This window comes from Microcaecilia unicolor, chromosome 7 (genome assembly GCF_901765095.1).
Source record: "Microcaecilia unicolor chromosome 7, aMicUni1.1, whole genome shotgun sequence".
NCBI classification, from domain to species: Eukaryota; Metazoa; Chordata; class Amphibia; order Gymnophiona; family Siphonopidae; genus Microcaecilia; species Microcaecilia unicolor.
Window position 1 is genome coordinate 26,458,132 of NC_044037.1, and position 14,925 is coordinate 26,473,056.

Sequence of the window (14,925 nt, forward strand, 5' to 3'; positions counted from 1 at the left end):
CCACCTCTTCAATGTTGCTTTCGGCACCTAACCTTTATACCTTTCAGGAAATCTAGACTGCCCCTATTTGACTGACTGTACATTTGTCCTTTAGATTGTAAGCTCCTTTGAGCAGGGACTGTCCTTCTATGTTAAACTGTACAGCGCTGCGTAACCCTAGTAGCGCTTTAGAAATGTCAAATAGTAGTAGTAGTCTTTTTGTTTGAAGGATTCAGTCAGGATTTTGAGGTGTTTATCTCTGTCTCTTGGGTCAGAGCAGATATGATGGTATCGTGTGAAATGGCTGTATATAATTGATTATTTTTTCTGTGTGAAGGGTGGAAGCTGGAGTTGTGGAGGTAGCTGCATCTGTCCTTAAGTTTCCTGTACATTTGGACTGAGGAAGAAGAGACACTCAAACAGTTTTACAGTTCTTTCAACACATACCATCCTATAATCATCAAACTCAAAACTGATTACTCTTCAGAAAAAGTCAACTCTCTATGATAGCACAGTTTCCATTGACAATGGTTATATAAAAACATCTATATACAGGAAACCTACAGACAGATGCAGCTACCTCCACAACTCCAGCTTCCACCCTTCACATAGAACCCCCCCCCCCATTATACACAGCCGAGCCACAAAATACCATCATATCTGCTCTGACCCAAGAGACAGAGATAAACACCTCAAAATCCTGACGGAATCATTCAAACAAAAGGGCTCCAGCCACAAAATAATCTCCAAGAATACTGCCTCTTCCCTTGAGATACTCAGGAAAAGCCTTCTGCAGTACAAAGAAAAGAAAACCACAGAAAGCGCCCCCCCTTGTAGCGACATGCAATCCAGGCTGGAAAAACTGAGAAAAATCATAAAAGATCTACACCACTACTCCAGGAGGATGAATTACTGAGAGAGATATTCCCAGCTCCACCAATGCTGGCCTTCTGACAACCACCTAATTTGAAACAAAAATGAGTGAAAAACAAACTCCCGATAGAAACTCAGAAAGAAGAGAGTGGCATGTGCCCTTGTGATATACCAAGCTGCAAACTGTGCCAACACATTTCACAGGATTTCACAGTCGCTCACATGGGAAAAAACATTCAGCATAAGGAGAACCTACACATGCTCATCTTCAAATGTGGTATATATAATTCACTGCAAAAAGTGTGAAGAAGGGTGCTATATTGGAGAGACAAGCCAGATGCTAAAGACAAGAATCAATTTACACAGTCATATTAAACATCACAATGCCAACCAGGATGCCACCCCTGTGGGACAGCACTTTACAAAACCAGAACACTGCATCGATAATGTTATGGTGTGAATACTAAACGGAAATCTTAACATAATCCAGGAACATAAGACCTTTGAAGTCAAAATGATAAAAATATTTTGACACCCACCAGATGGGACTTAAAGATCTGCGTTTTCTATCACTTTGGAAATCATAAAATTATACTGCTTTGCACCCTCTTATCACCCATCCATCTCTCCCTGTCTCTCACCCACCTAGCTCTCCCTGTTTTCTCACCTTACCAGCCCCTACCCTCTTCCTGTGAGACTGTCATTGGAATATTTTTATATTTCTCTTATATATTCAAATATTTGTCAACTTTTGCTTATTTCTGATCTGGAGAAGAAGGTATTGCTTGTGAAAGCTAATCAAAATATGTATTAAATTAGTCTAATAAAAAAGGTATCATCTTATTTTCTTTTCTATGTTTTATTTTATTTCTATTTATTATCTTTGTTTTTGCAAACTCTGTTGCTGCCTTCCCTACGTGTACTGATGGAGTCTCACTCCTTCCTTCAATTGGTTGGAATGCTGAAGTAGCAGGTGCAAAAAAGAAATTAGGTCATACCTGATAATTTTCTTTCCATTAGTCCTTCCCACTATTCCGGAACCTGTGGATAGTTATGTCCATCAACCAGCAGGTGGAGATAGAGTACTAAAAACTGAGCTGAAATATATCTCTCTTGGCATCCAGTCCAGCTCCTCAGTATTTATGTAGACAAGCAGTAAGGCTAAACTCAGAATAAACACAACTACAAACAATTTGCTAACCTAACACTAACCAGATGAACAAACATGTTTGGACCTCTCTCATCTCTGGACAAGTTGTAGAGAACATGAGATATGTAGGAAGCACCATGCAAGGTAACAGTCATTATTTGACCCATTACTTTTCACCAACTAAACATCACAGAAACCTCGGGCGGGCCTCTGGAATAGTGGGAAGGACTAATGGAAAGAAAATTATCAGGTAAAACCTAATTTCTCCTTCCATTACATAGCTTCCCACTATTCTAGAACTTGTGGGATGTTTAAAAGCAATCCCTAGAGTGGGTGGGATCCTGGCACCGCTGCCTTGAGGACCAAAGCCCCCAAACCAGTTTCCAAGTGCACAGCAACGTACACCCTGTAGTGCTTGGCGAAGGTATGCAGCGTCAACTATGTCGCTGCCTTGCAAATATCCACCAGAGACAGTAAGGAAGTCTCCGCCCAGGATGTCACTGTACACCTCATAGAATAAGCCCACAAGGCCAGAGGAGCCTGCTTCCCTGCAAGCAAATAAGCCGATAGTCTTCTTTGGTCATCTAGCAATTGTGGGCTTGGAAGCCATGAGGCCAAGCCTCTGCTTACCAAAAAGCACAGTCTGTCCAATTTGCAAAACTCATTCGTGACTTCCAGATACTCTAAATGAAGATTCTACGTACATCAAGAAGCTTCAAGGAATAAGATTGAATAAGATGAAATGCTGATACCACTTTCAGTTGAAAGGAAGGAACAATGCACAGGGAGACCCCTGCCTCCGAAAAACGGATAAAGGGGTCCCAAAAAAAGAGATAGCCTGAAGCTCTGAAACCCTACATGCCAATGTAACAGCCACTAAGAATGCTGTCTTTAGCATAAGATCTTTCAAGAAGATCTTCCAGAGCGGCTCAGAAGGAGGCTTATGAAGAGTCTGAAGGACTAAATTAAGGTTCAACTCTGGACATGGAAAATGAAAGGGAGGCTGCAAGCGGCCACTCTCCACAAGAATCAAATGATATCTGGGTGAGCCACAAGAGATGTCTTCTGTAGTCAGCCAAAGCTGCAACCTGAACTTTTAGAGAACCCAAAGCCAATCCTTTCTGAAGACATTCTTGGAGAAATGCTAGGATGTGCACAATCTAAGCAGAGAAGGCAGAAAGTTTGTACTTGGAACATCAGCCCTCAAATGTCCTCCACACTTTCACACACACCATGGATTTAGAGTGTTTTTGAGCCTGAAGCAAGGTAGCAATGCCCGAATCAGATTAACCGTTTCATCTCAACCGCGTCCTTTCAATGGCCAAGCCATAGGACCAAAGGGGTACGGATCCTCCATGAGCACCGAACCTTACTTCAGTAGGCTGTGTACCTGTGGAAGACAGAGAGGATCCCTGTTCAGCAGTTGAATCCAGGGCCTTCTAGCTTCCTATCCTGTAGGTCATTTAGGGCAATGCCCCCTTCAAATGGTAAGGTGGTCTTAGTCACCGGCGTAAAAAGGGATTCCTCCTTGGAAAGCTGCAATTTCTCTTTCTCCTCTAGAACCAATGGGTAGAAGTGAGCCACAGCTTGTCCCACTCTCAGCCCCGTGACCAGTAAGACCCATTATACTGTAATCTGGTCTTGAATGTCTGGATGCATAAGGAAGGCTTTAGAAGGAGCTCTAAGCCCACTCATGATGAAGATGGAACTCCAGATGGTGAAGCAGAAGGCTCCTCAATGGAAAGCACTGTCAATGCCTCAGAAATAAGAATGCTGAGCTCCTCTTTATGAAATGACCTCAGTACTTTTGGGTCATCCCCCTCCTCTAACAGCTCCTTCAACGATGGCTCCTCTGAATAGACCAAGGCCACATTAGATAAGGAGGATGAAGCAGAGATAGACCTCCTGGAGTGGACAGGTGAGGCTAAACGAGATCTCTTAGGAGCCAGAAGGGCAGCGGAGCAAGAAATTGAAGCATCTTGCAGCATCTCTGTCTCTGCTTCAGTAAACAGTCCTAGCGTAAAACCCACAAAAACTCTGGAGAAAACAAAGATCCTGATGCAGCTGAATATTCTGTTGGGCCCTGAGGTTGTAATATGGCAGCTGTGCTTTGTGCATGATCAGACAGAGGTTGTTTCTCACTGCCAGTCAGTGCCCCCTGTGCTTTCCTGCATCAAACTGCACACCGCCCTACTGGACAGCCCAAAGTTCCTGACATATTTGGATGCTGTGCCAAATCCGAAGATGTGCTACTGCTGACCATTTCCCCCACATCCTGCAGGATTCCCAGCTTACACGTACTGCAACATGCCAATGCCAGCCAGTGGGTACTACAGTGGGAAAACTGCTTAACTGCCTCCGTGTGATTCATCATTCACTACAACTGGCACAAGCACAATGCAGCCCCAAGCGGTGAGTCAGGATCCCTCCCCTGCAGCATGTAGAACTTGCAGCCCTCCAAGAGGTTCTGAGTCAAACTTTAGTTGGACTTACCACCACCAGCTTCATCCCCAAGCTCACAGTTTCCAAAAGTTTTACCCCAGATGAGAAAGAATCAGGACTGATACTCTGTCCTGTGCTCTCTAGTAAACCTCTTTCCTGCTTTCTTTTTTTAAAAGTTGTTGTGCTGGAAGAGCTCCAAAGGAAACAGGGGCAAGGTGAAAAGAGGGAAGAAGTAATTTGTGGGGCACCAGAGACAGGGATCTGAAGACCTCCAGTTATTTCTCTGCAGCCTCAAGCCACCTGTAAAGCTCAACTGGGGAACAGTTGACCAACTGGACCAGGAGCAAATCACTTAGAATCAGAGGCTGAAATGTGTGTCCATCCACCTGTTGGAGATAGAAAATACTGAGGAGCTGGACTGGATGCCAAGTGAGATATGTCTCAGCTCAGTTTTCAGTTCTCTGTCTCCACCTGCTGGTTGATGGACACAACTATCCACATGTTTTGGAATAGTGGGAAGCTACATAATGGAAGTGCACAGGTGAATTATCAAGGAGAATATATCTGGATACTGATACGTTCTTATATTTGTCTTTGAAAATGACCTTATATCTACAAGGGTGCATTAGTTGGCTAAGAGGCATATTTTCAAAGCAGTTTGGGAGGCTAAGTTCCATAGGTTTCTATGGAACTTTGGGAGGCTAAGTGCTTTGAAAATGAGCCTCTTAGTGAAAAATGCATCTGGATTTCTTTCATAGCTACTGATGGGACCATCTTGATGGACAGAACTCAGTTGAGTAAAGTCAGAGCCTTGGCAGCAACAGAATGAGAAATCAACCTACTGACCACAATCTACAGTTTCTCGTTACCATCCGAAAAATATAGCAGAACATATGCAGCACAAGTTGTTTTTCCTTGTCAAATGAGCTTTTCACAGTGGATCCACAGTAATTCTTTCTAACAATATTGACTCATGTTTAGAATAATCCTCAAGCTTTATTACTCCTCAAAAGAAATACTGACCTAAGCAAATTTAACCTTTCACGTCAATAGATTTTGACGTGCTACTCAATAGAAGTAAATATCGACATGATGCTTATGTTTAATCTTCCATTGAAAGGATGCTTAGTCCTCATGATTGATTTCCTATTACCCCTCTTCAAATCAACTGTAAGTCAATATTTAGCTATTCAGCCAAATGAACCTCACTTTGTAGAAATCAGTTAGGGCAAAAAAAATGATTTTAGTCAATGTGAATCTCACTGTTGACTGATCTGAAGTTTTATCTGACTGTAGCTGGGTAAACTGTTGAGAAAAAGAAGATGAATATGATTATTTGTAAGGAGGGTAAGGGGTAATGCATTTGATATATTGCCTTTCTGTGGTACAACCAAAGTGGTTTACATATTATATACAGGTATTTTCTCTGTCCCTAGTAGGCTCACAATCTAAGGGGCCCTTTTATTAAGCCGCATAAGTGTCTACGTGTGCCCAACACGCGCCAAAATGGAGATACCACCTGGTTACTGCATGGATCTTGCAGTAATTTCATTTTTGGCGCACGTCCGAAAAATAATTTTTATTTTCGGACGCGCGTATCGGGTGCGTACCAAGTGGCATTTGATGCGCGTAGGTCATTACCGCCCAGCTACCGCATGAGACTTTACCGCTAGATCAATGGCTGGCGGTAAGGTCGCAGACCCAAAATGGCGCACGGCAAACTTAATTTTGCCGCATGTCCATTTTCAGCAAAAAGTTTTAAAAAGCCTTTTTTTACAGGCACGCTGAGAAATGGATCGGTGCGCATCTAAAACCCGCGCCTACACTACCGTAAGCCATTTTTCAGCGCACCTCAGTAAAAGGACCCCTAAGTTTTGTACCTGGGGCGATGGAGAGTTAAGTAACTTGCCCAGGGCCACAAGCAGCTGCAGTGGGAACTGAACCCAGTTCCTCAGATTTTCAGCCCATTGCACTAACCATTAGGCTACTTCTTCAACAAATAAGTAAGCCATGCCAAGCTGCTGGTTCTATTGCAAGATATCCCTGATCTGTTATAAAACTGCCTTCCCTGAAGGCTAGCCCGATAGTTCAGTGGCAGGGCCTGGGTACAATTTCCAGGTCAGCTCTTCTACTCTTGGAGCCAGTGGAGAATGCTGCAAAAAAAGGGTTCAATACCCTGTCCCAGAGGTGGGGTGAGATGGCAGAGAATTTCATTCATGCAATGCAGTTTCCTACTGGCTGGACTTAAGGTCCATGTTAGCTGGATTCTGGAAGGACCCACAATATATTAACCCGGCCAAGGATTGTTGCTATTATGATTAAGCAGGGTTCGGAGACAGATATCAAATGGGGGGGGGGGGGGGGGGGGGCGGAAACATCTGTGTATTTGCAGGCTGCAGTCAGCAGAGGTTAGCTCCAATTTAGCTGGAAGTCTAAAAAGGAACTTGTCAAACTACAATTATTAGCTATCCGCTGTGGGAGTCATTCTATCAACTTTTTCTGTGCGTAAATTTCGGTTTTATTGTGTGTAAAAGAGTTTGTATAAAATTACCCCATGGGGCACATGCATTTGGGGGTAGAATTTGGGCAGAGCATAGGAAGAGTTGCAAAGTACTGGGCTCTTCATAAAATCTATGTGGTTGCAAAGATTTGCATGTAAATGTCCACAGCTTCAATCTAGCTACAATTTCTGCCAGTTTACCCCTAGCATTTTGTAATGACACCTGGAGGCCTGCTTAAAATTAATGCACGCTAAGTGCACAGGCTATGTGGTTATCGGTTGCGGGCATGCCCAGAAAGTCCTCAGCAGTTCCACACTGAAAAGTTTCTTATTGAGCATTCAGTTCATTCGCAATTAGCGTAGATGCACTAACACCACCTCTTGTGTGATGTGTAGTCCACATCCCATCTCCCACCCAGCCGCCACCCCAGTTAATGTGGGATTTTTAGCATGCTGGCTGTTTTTAGTATGTGGTAGTTGTTGGTGCAGACTGTCTTTATAAAATAGTCTAGAAATAGGATCTTCTTGCCCTCTCAGCTTGCATGATCTGTTATAAAATTGCCCTGCAAAGGACTATTTTATTAACACTATTGTATCTTGGCTTTCTACTTCTTCAAGCTCATTTTAATTCTCTCCGTTAAGAGTTCCTCCTAGTAATGAGTCGCTTGAAAAGAAATCTACCGTGGCAGGATCGAAGTAGAGTGCCTCCCCTGGTGCCCTTCGGGCTCAATGTGGCTTACAAATACCATAGTGGCGATTGCCATTTCCGGAATAAGAAATACAGAAGAATGTTCCAATCAGAGTATATAGAATACTTATTTAGAGTACTTTATTTACAGTATTTATAGATGCTTTTCTAATAAACCATGCTTTTTTTTTTAATTATTTGAGAAAATGTTGGGGAAAAAGTTCCCTGATGACTTCTCGGGTAACCGTCTGCCTTCTGTTCCCTTGTATGCGCAAATGCTCTATACTAATTGGAAACGAGGAGGGCATCGGCCAGTTGACTGAGCCCCCCCCCCCCTATAAGTGTTTATAATTAGTTGTTGATGTGCTGACTGAATTTTAGAAATAGCTAATCCTTGAAAATGAAGTTCATTCTTGGGTTGTGTTAATTTAGGTTAAGACAAGGTGTTAGTATCTTGTGTAGTCTTTAACAGTTGGGATATTCCACTGTAATACTTCTTTTATCACAATAGCACTGTTACCTGGGGAGACCTTGCTTTCTCAGCTCAGTATTACTTGGTTTAAGGGTGTGTTCCTTCGATGTTTTTGGTATAGCGCCTTTACTTTGAGAAGCGTGCACTGGAATACTTGCTGGCAGTTCAGTTGAGTGTACTGGCAATAGGGTGTTTAACCTTTTCAGTAATGTTAAATAAGAATTTTCTCAACAGTTATTTCATTCTAACTCTGATGCAGCTCAATAAGAACATAAGCATTGCCATACTGGGAAAGACCACAAAGGTCCATCAAGTCCAGTATCCTGTTTCCAACAGTGGCCAATCCAGGTCACAAGTACCTAGCAATATACCAAAAGAGTAGAACAGATTTCATGCTGCTTATCTTAGAAAAAAGCAGTGAATTTTGCCAAGTCCATCTTAATAATGGCTGAAGGAAGTCTTTTTTAAGCCCTGCTAAGCTAACTGCTTTTACCACATTCTCTGGCAATGAATTCCAGAGTTTAATTACATATTGGGTAGCTTCATTGCATGGCCCCCTAGTTCTTGTGAATCGCTTGTTTACTCTTTCCAAAAATACATTTACCCATTCCACTCTACTCAGTATTTTGTAGACCTCCATCAAATCTCCCCTCATCCACATTGGTAAGTACAGTCCCACTTATTGCAGCCAGGCTTCAGCCCACTCTTTTCCAGATAGTTCACGGGCTCAATTCTAAATATACACGATGCAGACACTTCTAGTGCAAATAATCCAGTCCAGGTTTTTCTTCAACTCACTCATGTGCAATGTTTCACTCTCTAGCTAACCATTTTCCTTTGACTATAGGAGAAAAGACTAGGCCACCACCGTCAGCAGTGCAACAAGCCAAAGTACTGCCAACCTCTCACCAACATTAAAAAAAAAGGGAAGAGTTCCTTGTTTCTTTCACAATGAGCAGAGCAAATGAATTTTACAGCCTTGTGCATTCCTACTTTCCTACAAACTGTTGCCTTCTTTGGCCTCTAAGTCTTCATGCTTTCCTCCTCAGGGGATGGGCAAAGTTCTCCTCATTAGGTGGGAAAAAAATCTCTCCATTTTTAGGCTACAAGCTCAGAACGTTTCTCATAGAGTAAACCTTCCTCTGCTCAACCACCGATTTGTTCCTCAATGAAAAATATCTCCCCTTTAGTTTGGAGCTGTTACTGTTGATGAGCACCTGCTTTCAACTTCTGGCTCCACCCACCAACCTACTCTCCCTAGCCTTGCCCTGTGGATTCATGGGAGTTGTAGTCCCAGGTCTGGCTTAAGGGATTGTAATGCCCTGAGCCAACATGCTTCAGCACCCCCAGCACTAGTGGTGCCCCTCCCACATTGGCACGTTCCCTCCCACCCCCATTGTTGATCCCTCCCATTGGGTCCTTGCTCCTCATGGTTCAGTATCTCCTTCTCCCTTGCCTGCCCCTCCTCCCTGCAGGTCAGGCATCTCTCCCTCTCCTCTCTCACTCCCTCCCTTCCCACCCACTGTGGTTTTGTAAACTTTACATGAGTTGCCGAAAGCTGTAGTATAAAGACAGACTGCCTTCGGCCAGTCCCTGGGTCTTCTCTCTGCCATGTCCCGCCTCCTCTAATGCAATTTTCTGTGGACAGGATGCAGTAGTAGAAACAACTAGGACTGGCCAAAGGTAGCCTGTCTTCATGCTTCTACTACCAGCAACCCATATAAAACTTTACAAGACTACTAGGGGGAGGAGAGAGGAGAGGGAGTGATGCCTGATCCATTGGGGGTGGGGGTAGTGGAGGGGATAGAGAGAGACTAATACAAGATATAAGTGTCTAGTGTAATGTAAAGTAAATAAACTAGATGGGCTGAACATAGGTCCCGAAGTGGTGAACTGGATTAGGAACTGGTTGACGGACAGACGCCAGAGGGTGGTGGTGAATGGAATTCACTCGGAGGAGGGAAAGGTGAGTAGTGGAGTGCCTCAGGGATCGGTGCTGGGGCCGATTCTGTTCAATATATTTGTGAGTGACATTGCCGAAGGGTTAGAAGATAAAGTTTGCCTATTTGTGGATGATACTAAGATTTGCAACAGAGTGGACACCCGGGAGGGAGTGGAAAGCATGAAAAGGGATCTGAGGAAGCTAGAAGAATGGTCTAAGGTTTGGCAATTAAAATTCAATGCGAAGAAATGCAAAGTGATGCATTTAGGGAGTAGAAACCCACGAGAGACTTATGTGTTAGGCGGTGAGAGTCTGATAGGTACTGAGGGGGAGAGGGATCTTGGGGTGATAGTATCCGAGAATCTGAAGGCGACGAAACAGTGTGACAAGGCGGTGGCCGTAGCGAGAAGGTTGCTAGGCTGTATAGAGAGAGGTGTGATCAGCAGAAGAAAGGAAGTGTTGATGCCCCTGTACAAGTCATTGGTGAGGCTCCACCTGGAGTATTGTGTTCAGTTTTGGAGGCCGTACCTTGCGAAGGATGTTAAAAAAATGGAAGCGGTGCAAAGAAAAGCTACGAGAATGGTATGGGATTTGCGTTCCAAGACGTATGAACAAAGACTTGCTGACCTGAACATGTATACCCTGGAGGAAAGGAGGAACAGGGGTGATATGATACAGACGTTCAAATACTTGAAAGGTATTAATCCGCAAAAAAATCTTTTCCGGAGATGGGAAGGCGGTAGAACGAGAGGACATGAAATGAGATTGAAGGGGGGCAGACTCAAAAAAGATGTCAGGAAGTATTTTTTCACCGAGAGGGTGGTGGATGCTTGGAATGCCCTCCCGCGGGAGGTGGTGGAGATGAAAACGGTAACGGAATTCAAACATGTGTGGGATATGCATAAAGGAATCCTGTGCAGTAGGAATGGATCCCCAGAAGCTTAGCCAAAATTGGGTGGGGGAGCAGGTGGGGGAAGAGAGGTTGGTGGTTGGGAGGCGAGGATAGTGGAGGGCAGACTTATACGGTCCGTGCCAGAGCCGGTGATGGGAGGCGGGACTGGTGATTGGGAGGCGGGAAATACTGCTGGGCAGACTTGTACGGTCTGTGCCCTGAAAAAGGCAGGTACAAATCAAGGTAAGGTATACACATATGAGTTTATCTTGTTGGGCAGACTGGATGGACCATGCAGGTCTTTTTCTGCCGTCATCTACTATGTTACTATGCATGTAAAAAAAAAAAGAGACAATGTACCAAGGGAGGGAGGGAGAGATTCTAGACCCTGGTGTGTGTGTGTGTGAGAGAGAGAGAGAGAGAGAGAGAGAGAGAGAATGCTTAACATTGGACCAGGTAAGACACTGGTGATGATGAGAAAATCTGGGGATTTGGGCCCCTTTATCGCTGGCGCCCTGAGCCACTGTTCACCCGGTCCAATGTGTAGTCATTCCTAATGGCTTATTTTTAAGGGGGAACTGGCTATTGAGCTCTGATGCTGATAAGGAGGGGTTTCCCCAAAAGCTTATAACATTCATTCCCAGTTGAATATAAGCTCCGGCTGCTCACCATACTACAGAGTGAGTTTGTGAACAATTCAGAACACACTGGATAATAATAATAATACTGTATCAGTAAAAGACGATTTCTTTCATAAACACAAAGAAGACCTCCTTCATTTCTAATAATTCTGTGCTATGGAAATAAATGGCCATGCATTTTTCTGGAGACCTTCAAAGAGGTTTCTTTTTGAATGAAGACATTGACTGTGTGTGTGTATATAATAAACTGTTTAATGTTTCATATCATCAGAGAAGGGTGTCCTTACCATTTTCAGTGCTCTTTCAATGTCGATCCCTTGACTCCAGGGCACGGCAGGATTTGCTAGGCAGTCTCCAGCACTGCCTCTCCTGGAAACATCGACCCGCTGTCTCCTCAGGTAACGGAAAGCCTCTGCAATGACCAGGACTGCATCGTGGGTTAATGCAGACGTATACTAAAACAAGAGCAGATGGATTATTATCAGAAATTGTTTGAGGTGACCTAAGGCAGAAAAGATCATTCTCCTCTCCAACAGCCAGAGAACTGCAGATCTGGATATGCTGGGGCTGTCTTTTCACTTTAAAATGGCGCAGAAGCAGCAAACGTTTTGTTGTTTTATTTTCAAAATAAATCAGAAGAAAAACGAACAAAATTGTATGTTGTCTCATTTTCCTGTTTCAGTGCATACTCAATGGTTTTATTTATTTATAAGATTTTACATCATAAACCAAGCAATAATCACTTGTACAGAAAATAATTTAGCTTGCATAATTCAGTATAAGACAATTAGGGGAAGATGCACTAAAGACTTGTTAAAGCCCTTCCCTTACCGATTCCCTTAGCGAATCAGTAAGGAACGGGCATGCATCAAGGAAAAGGAATGCAAATGAGCTGCTCGTTGTAGCTCACTTGCATTCTCTATTCCATCGTTAAACAGTCGGCCAGTCGAGCATGCGCAGAGCAGCCAAGTGTTATGCTGGTTGCTCTGCGCTTGCCAAGGACGTCCTTTATGGACGTCCCTGACGAGCACTTGGCTTTCTTTTTTTTTTCCCTTCTGCCGCCACCGTCGCCCCCCCCCCCCCAAGGTCGCCATCTCCGCTCCCCTGCATTGAAATCACAGCTTCCCGCAGCCATGGCCTCCCCGCCATCCTCTGCGCCCCGCCCCCTCCGCCCCCCCAGAGGTCGAGGTTGTCATCGCCGATGCTCCCCCCTCCACCTGACCCCCTCCGTCTGCCACCGGGCCGGGCCCTCACAGCGCCTCTCACCTCCGTGTGAAGGTGCTGCAGCAGGCAACAGCAGATTGCTTCCCTTCGGGCTTCCCTCCTTCTCTCCCTGTATCCAGCCCTCGCAGAACTTACATCAGACGAGGACGGGCCAGGGAGGGAAGGAGGGAGGCCCGAAGGGAAGCGATCTGCTGTCGCCTGATGCAGCGCTTTCACAGGTGAGAGGTGCTGTGAGGGCCTGGCCCGGTTGCAGACGGAGGGGGGGGGGCGGGGGGGGGGAGCAGCGGCGGCAGTGACCTCGTTCTCAGGGGGCGTAGACGATGGCGGGGAGGCCAGGGCTGTGGGAAGCTGTGATTTCAATGCAGGGGGGAGCAGCAACGGCAATGGCGACTTCGGGGGTGGAGGGGGCGGCGGAAGGGGAAAAAAAAGCCAAGTGCTCGTCAGGGACGTCCATGTTAGGCACTCTAGAAGGACGTCCCTGACAAGCACTTGGCTTTTTTCCCCCCATCCCTCTTGTTCTTCTGAGCACTTGTTGGACGTTTTGTTTTTCCTTTCCGATTCCCTCACAGCAGCCCCAACGAAAGGTCCAGACCTCCCGTTAGGTTTTCCACAGTAAGGGGATCGGAAAACGGCAGTGCATCTCATTATAACAGTTTGCATTCTGTTTTCGTTAGCTGCTACCGTGACAGGAAAATGCCCTTTTGTGCATGCCCTGGTTTACTACTTGTACGTTAAACTGGCTAGAACCAGTTTAAAACCCACGTTAATGGCTCGGTTTTTTTAGTGCATCTACCCCTTAATCAAGACATGTAAGCTGTAAGCATGTACTTACTCAAGTCCACCATTTGGAAGATCCAAGACTTAGGGGCCCATTTACTAAGTTCCGTAAAAGGGGCTGTGCACTAACAGTGGTGGACATTTTGTCACATGCTAGGGCCCCTTTTACTGCTGCGGGTAAAAAGGCTAAAAAAAAGGAAAGGCTTTGCGGTAAATTCGCACTTGCCGTGTGGCCATTTCAGGGGATCACTTATCGCCAACTATTGAGGTGGCAGTAGGGGCTCCCATGTTAACCCAGCAGTAACCCCCTGCAGTATTCATTTTTGCAAAAATTCTGGCAGCGCCAGAAATGTCGTGCGCCGGTGGCAGAACTACCATCGGCGGCCACTTTGGGCTGACGGTAGTTCCGGGTTGCCGTGCTTGAGTGAAAGGGCCCCTTAGGAATTGAAGGCAGGCAATCAATAATCCTATATAATAATTTGCACCTCCAACGTTCCATGTCTGGCTGCCTGGGTTCGTACCATCTCCTGACGTCAACCAGCCTCCAGCGTTCCATTCCCCCTCACTATCCCGCCCTCGCGTCAAGACGTAATGACGTCAGAGGGCAGAACAGTGAGAGGGAAGGGAATGCTGGAGGCGAGCTGACGTCAGGAGGGATGTTACGAACGGAAGCCAGCGCCAGCCAGCCAGAGAACGTTCAGGTACAAATTGAGGGGAGGAGAGAATCGCGGGACATCGAGGGGAGGGAGGGAAGGGGAGGGGAGGGCAGAGGAGAATTGATGGACATGGATGGGATGGGAGGACAGTAGAGGAGAGAATCGAGGGACATGGATGGGAGGGCAGGGAAGAGGAGAATCGCTGGACATGGAGGGGAGGGGAAGGAAGAATTGCTGGAAATGAAGGGGAGGGCAGGGGAGTAAGAGAAAAAAAGCTTACATGACAGCCTTCCTAGGGCCCGTTTCATTGTTGAGGAAACGGGCATGGTTCCGCTAGTTAAAACATAAGAAAAATAAGACCTGACTGTCAAAGACTTAGGGGCCCTTTTACTAAAGCATGGCAAGGCCGCCGCGGGCTTGCCACATGGCAACCCGGAGCTACCACCAACCTAACGTGGCTGCCAGCGGTAGTTCTGCCCCCAGAATGTGGCACTTCCCATGCTGCTGGAATTTTTGTAAAATTAATACTGCAGGGGGTTACTCGGCGGTAATCGGAAAGCGCCACGCACTGCACAGTTACCACCAGATTAAACACGGGAGTCCTTACTGCCACCTCAATGGGTGGCGGTAAGTTCTTCCCCTAAAATGGCTGCTCGGCAAGTGTGAACTTACCACACGGCCATTTCTTT

At 45.6% G+C, this 14,925-nt stretch overlaps 1 protein-coding gene across 2 annotated transcripts in view; it reads right to left on the reverse strand.

Annotated features, from left to right (window-relative positions):
• The window catches only part of GRIA3 (glutamate ionotropic receptor AMPA type subunit 3), a 429,528-nt gene that overhangs the window by 109,992 nt on the left and 304,611 nt on the right, over positions 1–14,925 (reverse strand). For both annotated transcript variants that reach the window (XM_030209320.1, XM_030209321.1), the window contains exon 7: positions 11,867–12,034. In XM_030209320.1, coding sequence (XP_030065180.1) covers positions 11,867–12,034 — 168 coding nt within the window. The remainder of the gene's footprint in view (positions 1–11,866; positions 12,035–14,925) is intronic.